The sequence below is a fragment of the Lipophrys pholis genome (assembly GCF_963383615.2).
Source record: "Lipophrys pholis genome assembly, chromosome: 6".
NCBI lineage: Eukaryota > Metazoa > Chordata > Actinopteri > Blenniiformes > Blenniidae > Lipophrys > Lipophrys pholis.
The window spans coordinates 30557607-30571126 of record NC_137629.1 but is presented as its reverse complement, the minus strand read 5'-3'; the positions used below and the strand labels follow the sequence as shown (position 1 = coordinate 30571126).

Below are 13520 nucleotides of genomic sequence, written 5' to 3'. Positions count from 1 at the left end.
AATTCAAAAATGAAAACATTTAGGAGGTTTTAGTTGTTGCTTGAGCTGCGGCGACGCCATCTTTGATATCCCAGAAACCCTTGCGTGAGGTTTCCTAAGCAGGTAGGAAACATAAACACAGTTTGATGGCTTGAAATTCCGGTTTGTTTGGTTTAGTGGTTTATTCTCTGTGCAGAAGTAATACTTTTATGGGAAGCATATTTTAATGATTTTTTTCTGGGAGAGTCACTTTAAATTAAAACAAATATACACATAATTTATTGGCCTTCTCTCTGTTTTCTTACAGTTTCTCAGTGCCTCCCGATAAATGTTTTAAAGTTTTCTTGAAGTGCGTCACTAAAGTTTTGCACACATGCCCGGTCCTCCCTGATGTGTCGCTCGCTCGCTGCATTAAACATTCATTTTAATGACGCCCGGTGGAGATTTTTTTTTTGTACACTCTGCATCTCAGAATAACAAGAGCACCTCAGTATTGATTTGTCCTCATCGTCGCCTCTGCAGCAAAACTACAAAGATCGATTCCTTCTCAGAAGAAAAACCGCCAGCAGGGTTCCGATGTAGAGGATATGTTAAAGTGAATAGTCAACGCACATTCTGTCACACCTGGTTGGTCACTGGTTACTGTATTTATTATCATTATGAGTGGCTCAGCAGCTCTTTTAGCATCCGTTACTCTGTCCTGTTTACAGTATAGATCTGGACTCTAAAGTTTAAACTGTATTTGCCTGCATCGGCAAAATGAGGATGACGCAGCTCATAAAGTTTTATATTGTGTTTTGCAATATTGACAAAACCGTCATCTTTTGGTTGCTTTTATAAGGTTTCATTACTCACATTTACAACAGTATACTTTATCAATTACATTTTGTACTTTTTTATCATTTTGAGCAATTTTTACTCTTTTATATTTTATTTATTTCTTCAACAGGTTGAAGCTATTTCAGCTCTTCTTAACCATTTTATTTCATGACAGTGTTGCTCACATTAGCTGTTTGGAGAGTTTTAGACATTTTAAATAAATTCACCGGTGATGCTATTTATTTTGCTCTTTTACCTATTTTGACAGTTGGTTGTTATTGTAGCCATTTAGCAATAATAGTTTGTATATCTTTTCCTTCCTTTTCCATCTGGTGGAGTTATTTTAACTCTGTAAGCATTTTTAAATTTTTTAATTCAACAATTTTAGTTGTTTTGGCCATTTTAGCAATATTAGCTGGTTTAGCTGTTTATATTTTCCCGCCATATAAATAATTTTACCTTTATTAGCCATTTTGACTCTTTTACACAGTTTCTAGTTGTTTTTTATGTGATTTTAGGTTTTTAAATGTGTCATTTTTAGCGGTCATAGTGACAGTAACTTTTAAAGCAATTTCTATAGCAATTTTAGCAACATTACATTTTAAGCCATTTGAGCTATACCTTTCTCTAGCTGTTTTCATGGTTTTGGTAGTTTTACAGCTTTCAAACATTACTTTCTAGTTGTTTCTATTCATATATTAAACATAACGGTAAAGCAGCCTCATTGGCTTTAAAATTAAATTAGTCTGTCTGCATTACAAGAAATTACTCTCCTTTGAGATATTTTTCTCATTTGGATTTAATCATGTTATCTTACCAAAAACTGCATTTTTAAATGTATCCCCAGAACTGAATGAAACCATGCAGGTGACTGAGAAGTTGGGGGATCCACTGGTACATTTAAAGTTCACTCATTTTAACTTTTCAGAGCACGAAGGAATAATTGATCTTGTTTCGGTTAGTCCGTTTCAATAAGTATATTGCACAGGTTTGTGTGTTCTAACATGCTAACATTGGGCTGATGGTGTTTTTATTGCATCTGCACCTGAACCACTTCAGGAGTTTGTGTTTTCTCTTAGAAGCTGCGAGTATCACAGTGCTAAAGTTTGAGGTTACCAGCTCTCGTGGGAATCTGAGCTCAGAGGGAATCTGAAGCTTTGATTCCTCATAAAGAGTAGTGCAGTAGAATCTGTACAGTCGCAGCCACACAGAGCAGCGCTCGGGGGGGACCTGGGGTGGGGGTGTCTTACTCAGGGACATGTTTTTGGAGTGTGGGAGGAAACCGGAGTACCCGGAGGAAACCCACACACGTGAAGAACATGCAAACTCCACACAAAAAGGCCCTGGATGTTTGAACCCACGAGAGCGCTGACCATAGCGCCACCGTGTGGCCTGTTGTATTGGTTTTCCCTTGAACGCAAACTTCAAATACAAAAATTCCTGAAAAAGGCAGCAAGTGACTGTAAATCCAGCCGAGATACAGAAACAGATACTTATTATTAGGGATTTCTGATCTTAAATCATGGCTAAAAAAAATTGAAATAAATGAGGTTCGACCCTTGAAACTGAGCCCATTTTTTTAAGGCTTTTGCCATAAAATGATCTTTGTCCCAATTAAAATTTTAATTTATTGGATAAATTGTGAACCTGTGTGGAGCTTAGATCGACATTAGGGCGGGAACTGGGTTTATGAAACGTTTCATGACCTGCAGCATTAAGAAACCAACACAGAAATACATGAAAAAAATGAGTTTTGATCGTTATTTACTGTTGTTTTTTTTGCTGTGACTTTTGCTCATAACTTGCTCCATACGGGGAAGAAAAATCAAAGATTGCAAGGCAAAAAACATTTAGAAATAAACTACTAATAACGTCTATGTTTGTAGTCCTGTAGCTACATGCTATGTTTGTAATCCTGGGGCTATAAAGTTAAAAGGTTTTGTCCAGTGGACGTCTTTTTCTGAGTCTGCAGTTCATTGGCTGATTGGAAAGCATCTTTATCTGTCTAATATCCGTCCATGAGGCCGTTTCTGATTGCCTGACAGTGGGCAACCAATCAGATGGAAAACTAAATCTCTCAGTGCTTCGTGAAACTGATTTCATTCACCACATGAAATAGAACTCCCCATGTCCTGCATGATCCTGCTTCTGAATACCAAAGATACTAAACTGAGGAGAGACTTTTTCATTTTCATCTCGTTCACACGTGGACGAGCAGGAGCATCAATCTGAGCCAGATGATCCCATCCTGACCAATGGAATGCTCCGTGATCTGCAGGAAATACACGTGGGACAGTCGCACAAATGCTTCAAACAATATGAAATAGATGTCGCGTTAGCCCGGGGGTCTCAGAGGGTTCAGTAGCCTGGAAGAAAACAGCATCTGAAGCTCCCGCTGTTTCACAGAATCCACACTGACCACACTTTACACTGCAGAGGCATCGTTCCTCCGAGAAAAACCAAACAACCACTCTGTTAGAGCCTGAGCCTCAAAGCAAGCAGAATCTACTATAATTTATTCATTTAGTTTAATATCGAGTCCCAACAATGTTTAGCATTTCATGTGTCTTTCCTCAGATCTAAACTGTGATAAATGTGTGTTTGTGTTACAGCAGAGAAAATTGAGTTTCCAACTACTCAACTGAAGGATGATTAATGTCCCCTCAGACGTGAGACAAATCCAATGTTTTGCCGTCTAACTGCCGGGTAAGCTAATTGCTGTTAGCCCCAACATTAGCGTCAGCTAGCTCGCCTCTCCCTGTTTGGATGAGTCTGTGTGCAGCAGATGGCTGATTTGTTAGTTAACAGCATGCAATGGTAAGATATTCACGTTGCGTTAGCAGCTTTAACTTAATAGCTGTATTGTTAACATATTGAGGTGAGTTAGCAGCTGAGCTGTAATGCTAACACAGTAGCCCCACTGCTAAAGTAATAAAACAGTGAGTTATCAACTTTCCCCCCAATTTTTCTGCATGTTTACTGTGTCCACGAGGATTAGTTCTGTGAAAAATATATGAAATGAAGAGTGTATCCAATACTTGGATAATCTGACATGGCCTGTGATTGGCTGAAAGCTTCCCAGACTGAATACAGTGCATTAAGACGATTGGCTCCATTCTTAATATCGGCTTTTTTCAAGGTTCTGGGTCTCGTCACACTGGAGTGACCTGCCGCATCAGAGCAATTTAGAGTCTGTTTCTATCCTGTGCCTCCTTCCATGTTTCCAGATAGACCCTGCGCTGTTCCAAGGACTTCAATTTGTCTCCCGACCTGCTGGAGATGGATTGGCTTCACCCTGAGACGTGCAGCGCTTCCTGCATGCAGCTGCTTCTCCAAGGCCAGCCGAAGGTTACCCGTGCAGCCGAGTGGCCGGAGGCACAGCCGAGCCTTCAGCAGCGATGCATCGCCGAGTGCCCTCCACATCCTGCAAACATTTTCCCTCTCATCAGTCAGCGGATCGCTGATAGCTCGTATTTCACCGCCGAGGTGAGCTCCTCAGACGGCTCATACAAAGTGCTCACTGATTCCACTCGAGGGGATGAAGCGTTTTTATTGAACGTAGGGATCTATGGAGGGAAAGGTCGCAGCGCTCTGCACATTGTACTCGGGCTGAAGATGAATCGTCTGCATACCGAAGGGGCCGCCGTGCGCTCGTGTGCATAGCAACGATCTGTGCAAGCATCCGAAAACGAGCGGGCTGATCAATCAGCGTTATCACAGGGAGGCGAACGTGAAGCGACTGAAGCTCCTGATCAGAGGAGTGGAGGACCCACGTCCGACTCTCAGAGCTGCAGAGGCTTTACTGGAAGCACTGCGACAAACCCAGCCAGAAAACCTTGCCCAGCATCGCGGGAAATCACCCCGACTCCAAAATGAATCTACTGTTCAGCATCTTTGAAGAAACACCATTTTAGTCATCTTCTCCAGCTTAGGCCCCGCCCCCTTTCCCCCTAATCAATCAATCACTGCATAGCAAATACTTTAGGGACAAACGTGATCGACAGTGACCAGATTGATTGACAGGTTGTGGACGTAGGGTCAACACACGGCACCTCTCTTTATTTAGGCCATGTAGCATTAGCATCATTTAGCCACATACAGCATGCTAACAAGTGAATATAAGAGGAATTGTGAGCAAAATGTAGGGTAAGATTTGAATACCTTTAATGAAATGACAAAGAATGAAACAAAAAAAAAGTGGAATATTTTGGTTTGTGTGGAATAAATTAGAAATTGAATTAAAGACCCTTCCTGACACACTTTGGATTCACAATTAAGGTCAAGACTTCACCTGACTTAACTTTTGTATTGTATTGTCATTTACTGAATTTGTACCTGCATGTTCTGATAATATGATTGTTAATCCTTTTTGCTTCATTGCGATTTATTGTCAAAACTAGAAATAAAGAAGAAAGCACATCTAATTACCATCCTGCCCCCCCCCCCCCCCCCCCGAAACAAGGCACCACTGCTGATTTGCGTTTTCCCCCTCGTCCAAACAGCAGCGCAATAATGCATTCAGCCTGTAACGGTCTTTATATGAGTGAATGCTAATTTCCCCTGAGAGGCCATCACTGTCCACACGCTGCAGTTTGTCGGTGTAACCCTCCACCTCCCCCTCCCCCGTCCTCCTGTCTGAGCCCGACGGACGTCCGCTCAGAGGCCTGTCCATCACGCTGAGTGATGGCTGGCTCGTCCCGGCCTCTCCGCGATGGCGTGTTGGCATTCAGTGAACTGACCGCTCTGATTAATCATTCCTGCCCGGGCGGGTCGATAGACGCAGATGCTGCTCGGCCGGGCCGAGAGAGAGCGCCCGGCCCTGCTGCTGCACTTTAAGTCGATTGCTGGCTAAGATATGGACTGTAAAAAAAATTTTTTTTAAAGAGTGCAAAGCATCATGGGTAATATACAGGAACACCGGGCTCGGTTTTACATTCAATGAACCTTGTTGTTTTTAGTATTGCGACATGATTTGAAATGAATATAAACACGTATGCAGATGATGTAATGTCTTTGTTCTACTAAACAACAGTGCTATTTCTACTATGACAGGGCTGTTACTTTTTGATGGGTAGAGTTTTGGGTTTTTACAAATTTCTTTTAAATTTTTATGCTTCTGACTTCTGTCCTTTGGATACAAGGGATGAAATCACTCGGGCTATCTATGCTTTAAACATCCTTTATCACTTTTATTTTTTTCAATATGCACATTGTTCGTGTTTATATCGTGATAATATATTTTACTTGTTTGTTTAAAACTTTAAGTACATGACAGCTACGAAAACACATTACTTCTTTGAAAATGACTGGAAGGATACTAGTAAAATAGTATAATCTCACTTGGTTTGTCTTCTTAGTGCGCTTGCATAAACTTTCATGAATCAATAGTGTGACAGATAATCCTAATGCAATTTAAACCTTCTGTAAAGTCCAGAGACTTACTGGATGTGTTTCCATCATGATATTGTTTTTTTTAGATTTAGAATAAGATTTGCATTAAATCTGGTGAGACGTTTGACATAATCTGCAGCGCAAACTCAAAAGGTTTGATGTTAACAGTCTGAAGTCCAAGTTTATACAGTATATTAGTTCATTAATCTATGCAAATGGTTCAAAAGGGGCGTATGAATACTTTTATTTATTCTCAAGGGTGTTTTGGGATGAAATCAGGTCAAACCTACAAACAAGAATAAATCTCACGTCCTCCTATTTCAGCAGTGTACACAACAAAATGAGTACTATTGCCACTGTCAAACAATGATCATTTAAATGGTTAAATAAGGGGTGGAGCACTTGGATAATTGGGGCGTCCAGAGAAACCAGCCAAATTAAAATGGATTTTTTTACTGACGTATGAGAATTGTGGCTACTTACAAAAGATAGAGTGAAATGAATCGAGGTAAATTAAGTCAGTTAAGCTAAACTGTCAATATTCAGATTATAGAGCGTCCCCCTCCCTCTAACTGATGTAACTTCAGCATTATGAACTCATTATGTGTGGTACTTTACGAACTTCCAGTAATTTGGAACTGACGGCATATATCTGGCTTCTCGGTTTCTCCACATTGTTTGAATAATGAAATTCTTTAGAAAAGAGGCAGAACTGTGTCAGTGAGCAGGGACATCATTTCACCTGCCGTGGTAGAAATTGCAAATATTCATTCAAATATAAGACTGAATGATGAAAATCTACAGTCTCTGCTCCCCTACTGATGAATAAGAAGAGCTCTGCAAGGGAAGAAAGAGGGAGATATATGTGACGATTAAATGTGTATTCATCAGGTTGGCCCCGGCCATTGACAGGCTAATCAATGTTTAGCAATGAGAGCTGGATGTGGAATGAGGTGAGGGGGGGTCCGGGTCAGGATGGAAGGGAAAGAGATATCAATTAGTAGGAACTGCAGAGTCCGGAGCCGAGGAGCTGAGACGGCAATATTCAGACTGTGCTTCATTAACCGAACACTGGTTGCAGAATGCAAAACTCCTGCCGATACCCCCCACCCCCGCTTCATCTGAAACCCGCCACCACAGCCGCCCGCCCGTCCCCGCTGTGCACGGCTGCCTCATTCAATGGAAATGAGAGCCTCTCTGCAGCAGGTAGGAAAAGGCCTCTGATGGCTCTCATAATGAAACAATATGCACACGTGACGCAACAGGAGGAAATGTGCGAGGCTCCTGCAGGGTGGAGACACAAAGCGGGACCCACACACATTTTAACATCACATTGTAATTTGCATACAATTTGTATTCCGTGGAAAATGGGATAAACAGGCTCGTTTAGTCAACGCTTTGCTCACAAAATGCAGAAGAATCGCATGACATTCTTTAAACATTCACACTACATTCGTATGGCACTCACTTGCAGCTTTCCCAAAAATGACAACAATATTCGCAGGATACACTGTCAAGATGCACATCTGTGTGACACTCGCACATCCTTGAGATTTCAATAGTTGGACGATATTCGCTGAACAGCATCTCAACATTTTCAAGACATTAGTCCAGCCATCGCAAGGCACTGATTCCACATGGTTACAACAGTCGTTCGTCACATCACATCACACAATATTTGCTCAAGATTCCGCAGACACTTATTTCATATGCCTTCAACATTCAGTCAACAATATCTCAACATCTGAACAACCCTGGCAGGATATTCGCTCGAGACTGGCAAGTCGTTTGCTTGACATTTGTGTGACAGTTTCAATTTGTATGAAAGTATGTATAACGTTCGTGCGGCGCTTGGTTGACTGTATTTTGAGGTCTGTACATCTAAATGACACTTGCTCAACATCTCGACATTTTTAAGACGTCAGCACAGCAGGATTAGTGCTGCAACAACACATCATCAGTAGGGTAAAACTAAACTGTCTCATGACGGCAAGACATCCACCCCACATGTGTATGGCATTCATGTAACACTTGTTCATCACGCCACACAATATTCGTTCAAGATTTGCTTGGCACTCGCTATTTCAGTCAACAGTATCTCCAATATTTCTGACACTTGAAGCATTATCGCAAAACACCCACAATACACAGCTCGGCAATGAAAAATATATAAAGCACAAACTTTCTCTCTCCTTAGCTTGTCAATGTTTTTGTCATCAGGCAACAGTAGAAGAAGAAAAGCAGGCTGGTCTGTATCTAAGCAGAAACTAAACTGAATAGCAAAAAAGTAAAAGATTTTTTACATTAAAAACTAGAGTGAGACATTGGCAAAAACCTGCTGATGTTTTTAGGGGGAAAACTGAATTGTGATGGATTATTAAGATTATTTAAGTGATATTCTGAGAGACAAAAACAAGTCATTTATCCTGATGAACATCAAATTATATCTCTGTGAAAAACATAACCAATGAACTCTTGTTAGACAAGGAAAAGGAAACTAGTCATCATTCAGTTGATTAAAAACTTTCCTCAATAACAATGTCATATAGAGCCCACCCAAAGAACCATTTCTTTGTTTGGAAATAAAGTAGACATGTTGGTCCTGGGTTTGGCAGGTCTGATTAGTTAGTCCTCATTATGTAGCGAATACAAGAATGTGTGTGTGAGTGTGCCAGTATTTATTTTTTTTTTGTAGTCACACATGTATTTCACATGATTTTAAGATGTATCAGATGTACAGTGCCCCCTCATGCCTAAAACGTGTCATTTCTGTATTTGTAAAAGAACTTAAAGTAATTGTCGTCACTGTGCGTTGACTGATGCGTATCGGTCCTCATTATGCAGCAAGTATGAAAATGAGTGTAAGTGCATTAAATTAATTTTTTTATCCTGAAGTATATATCTCTTGTGAAGCACTTTTCTATCGAAACACTTTCTAAATAGTTTTTAAATTATTGATTCATTGTGTGCAGATGAGAGCGTATTCTCTGTGTAAACAACTCTAAATGTGCTTTATCTGCATGTACACCAGAAGAAACAATAATGTAGGAACATGTCATGTTGCAGTGTAACTGACGATTGTACATCTAATACACATAAAATTTAATTTACCACCTCTGAAGCTACACCTTGCACCTTCACTTCAGGGGAAGAAAACCTCCCCTTGGTTCAGTACGTGCTAACGACCACTGCAGCATTTGACTGCGGAGAGACCGCGAATGCAGCGCACGGCTGTGGAGAGACCCTCAACGTACTCTGAATGCATTGTTTGGCTATCTGGGGACCCTGAAGGCGTCACTCGGCAGTATAGTGGGCCATGGCAGCAGTGTCCGTCTGCAGAGGGACCCTGAATGCAGAGTTTGACTAAGTCGTGATACTGAAAACAGCGATTGGCTGCAGCCGGAGTCTGAACGGAGCGCGACACAGTGACACACAATGCAACATTTTGGCTGAAAGGGGCCCTGAACACGGTATTTGGCCCTCGACTGTAGAATGTAAAAAGGCCCTGAACACAACATTTGGCTGTAGTAAATCCCTGAACATAGACTATAAAACCGCACTGAACACAGAACAGTTCTATTATAGAATTCTGAGCCGCCCGATGGAAAACTGACCCACTCCCATTAAGTGACCTATGTCTCAACACCTTACATACATACTAAAGAAATAATGATGATATAACTTCAAAATTAGCTTGCGTCACTAAAAAAAAAAAGTTTACATTTCTATTTTGTATACACAGTCTTGTAAATTAAATTTCTGTGCATGTGATAGGATTTAGTAGTGCCTTATTTTGAAATTGTATATTTGAAAGAAAGGATCAAATAAGACACAAAAGCAGTGGCTTATAACATGTAACAAGTATATATCTTATATATATAAATATCTACATTAGAACAGTGTTATTAGTAAAGTTTCATATTAGGGGTCAAAATTCTATGGGGCAGGTCATTTTTCCAAACTAGAAAAGTCACAATTCTATAAAGAAAAGTAACCCGGGGGTCAGAATTCTATATGACACAGGGTTTGGCTATACAGGGCCCTGAACGCAGCACAGAACAAGTTCCCTGAACGCAGCATGATGATGAGGCGGTCGTAGAGGCAGCGGAGAGGAGTAAACGTGGCCTCCAGCGAGGAGAGGAGCCGCAGACGACCTCAAAATCAACATGGGAGCACGAGGATGCGAAAACACGGTGGCGTGTGGCTGCCGGCACTGAGCGGCCTTAAAATGTGACGTGTTCAGAAGAAAAACCTCCCGACTGCAGACTGGATGTTAAAGACTGAACTTGTTCATGAGGGAAACCTGCCGAGAGTCGATTCATCTCGGAGTAAAACCGGGAATGAAAGCCCAGGCGGCCCCGCCCCTCCCCCGCCCTGCTCTGATGAATTGACAGGTAACGTCTGACCAATCAGCATTCAGCGACGACTTTCTGAATGACTAAAATAAAAGAAATGTAAAATTTAAAAAAAGCCTAAAATACAAAAAGATGACTGATTTCACTTACTTGTAAAGTAACTTCACCAATACAGTATCTATACCAGTCACTCAAACTGTAATATTGTAGTAATTTTCAATCACTAGTATCATATTAAAGCAATAATTAAAAAAAAAAAAGAAGAAGAAAAAGAATTTCAAATTACAAATTAAAAGAAAGAAGAAGCAGGTGCTAGTAGTAAATATAACTGATCAAGCACTAACTTCAAGTTACTAATAAAGTAACTCCACTAATACATTATCTAAATAAGTAACTTTAGCTGCAACGAGGTAATAATTATTAGTACCTCGCATTGTATTTTTAATTTTTTCAATGATTCAGAGCAGTAGCAAGTAGTACATTTAACTAATCAAGTATTCCTGGTCATTAGTAAAGAAACACTACAGATACCGTATTTAAAGCATTGCCTTCTAGTTTTTATTTACTAATAAAGTAATTACAGTACTCAAAGTAGTAACTAGGAACTGTAACTAGATTCTGATACAAATTATAATTTTCAAGTGATTGGAATATGCTAATTAGTAACTACAACCATGTACCAATGTACAAGTACAAGTATAGTAATTCCAGTAATACAGCATTGAACGTAATAAGTAGAAAATACATTTTAAATCATTAGTAAAATAATGTATCTTTTGCAGTATTTAAAATGCTACTTGTAAAAGAAATCAATTACTTTTGTCCTGTTAAAAGAAAGTATCTTTACTAATACCATGTTACAAAAGTAACTAGTTAAAGTAACTGCAATGAAGTACTAACTTACTAGTAAAAATAAAAAGTAACCACACCATCAGTGACAAGTAATTATAAATGTAATTAAATACTCATTTTCACTTCCTAATACAGTAATAAGGTAACAAGACTCATATTTGCAGCAGCAATAAGCAAGATTTAAAGTAATCCAGTACTTTCAGATGGCAACCTTAAAAGTAATGACTACGCTTTAAATGTGAATCAAATTATTTTTATTGTAATCTAGTACTTATTTTCGAGTAGCTACTGTTTAACTACACTTTTATTTTAAAAAGAAACGGGTAACTTTTAATCTACACAATTACATCGGAATTACATACTTATTTTCAGACAGCTGTTTGGAAAGTAGTTACACTTTACTGTAATCAGGTACATACTTTCTGGTAGCAACTAATAACATAACTACAGTACTACTTGCCACAGCACAAAGTAACTTTAATCAACTTTTAATGTAAATACTATTTTGTACCATACGCCTAACATAACAACACTATTATTTGAAAGGGCAAAAAGTAACTTTTACTGTAATCAAGTACTTCATTTCAAGTAGATACTATTAAAGTAACTAGACTAGTAATTACAGCAATAACAAGTAACTTTCAATGAAATTAAATATTCTTTTTTTTAGATATTACTAAAGTAACTTCACTACTATTTGAAGCAGCAACAAGTATATTTGACTGTAACAAAGTACGTACTTTCAGGTAGCTACTATTGAAGTACCTAGACTAGCATTTGCAGTAGTACCAAGTATCATTTAACGTACTTAAATAGCTACGACACTACACCAATATTTGAAGTAACTTTCACTGTAATCAATATTTTCAAGTAGCTACTATTCAAATACAATATTATCTTAATTGGAGACAAATAACTTTTGTTGTAATAAGTTACTCATCTTCAGTGGTAACTTCAAGTGTAACTAAGTAAGCCACTTTGTTTTCAATAGAGTGTACCGAACTAATTAAAGCAGTTTGTAATCACTCACACACCTTTGAGTTTATGACACACACACACACACACACACACACACACACACACACACACACACACGCACACACACGCACGCACGCACGCCTGTTGCCTTCAGTGACTGCTACGGCCACTAGAGGGCGCAGCGCTCCGTGCGCACCGCCCTGTGTACCCGGTGAGACTTTAATTGAGCTGAGCGTGACGCGCAGCTTTAGTGCTCATGAGCAAACACGCATTCACACACACACACACACACACACACACACACACACACACACACACACACACACACACACACACACACACACACACACATAGCCCAGAGGAAACTTCCCTAACCCCCCTGCCCCCCTTCTCCTCCTCCTCCTGACTTAGTTCCAAACGGCCGCAAAGCAATAAAAATGCAAATGTGCGCACGTTTGTCGCGCCGCAGAGCGCCAGGACGCGCCGTGCACGCGCTTACCTGATGAACACCACGGTTTCCCACAGGTAGATCCCGAGCGCGTTCAGGCGGCACATCTTCGCAAGCCTCATGTTGCTTGGTGGGGGGGTGACGGCGCTGCGCTCCGGAGGGGGTGACGGAGAAAATATCCTTCAGTGGAGGAGGAAGAAGAGGAGGAGGAGGAAGAGGAGAAGAAGGAGGAGGGGCGGGGGGGCTCGTGGTTACGGTTTCTGACCTCCAAGGTGAGCGCCCCAAAAAAGATCTAAAAAAAAAAAATAAATGTTCCGCTTCTTCTCTCCGCGTGCGGCGCGTTCAGATCCGGACCTCACTCCCCGTGAAATCACGCTCATGTCCCCCCCACCCCCGGCCCCCTCCTCACCCCTCCAGCGCCGTGACCGAGGAAATCCAACAGATCCAGCCCGAACCTGCGCTCAGCGGCGCGGACACAGGCGACACGGAGGCACCGGCGGCGCTGCGGGAGGACGCGCGTCCAGGTTACTGGTTTTGGGAGGAAGAGGAAGGTGAGGGGGGGCAGGGAGGGAGGGAGAAGGACAGGGGTGGGGGGTGTCGAGAGGAGATCAACCGTTAATTGCCACACAATTACACCCAATTACAGCGAAGTCCGGGCTGCGCGGTCCACAGCGGTCCACAGGCAGAACGCAACATAT

The 13520-nt window shown here is 40.9% G+C and overlaps 1 protein-coding gene across 3 annotated transcripts in view; it reads right to left on the bottom strand.

Moving 5' to 3' along the window:
• Nucleotides 1-12944, bottom strand: part of glra1 (glycine receptor, alpha 1) — a gene marked incomplete at both ends in the record, with an annotated part of 106866 nt that extends 93922 nt beyond the window's left edge. For 2 of the 3 annotated variants that reach the window (XM_080466371.1, XM_080466370.1), the window contains one exon: nt 12874-12944. In XM_080466371.1, coding sequence (XP_080322497.1) covers nt 12874-12944 — 71 coding nt within the window. The remainder of the gene's footprint in view (nt 1-12873) is intronic. The other variant, XM_080466372.1, reaches the window with a different exon arrangement.
• Between the last annotated feature and the right edge of the window lie 576 nt (nt 12945-13520).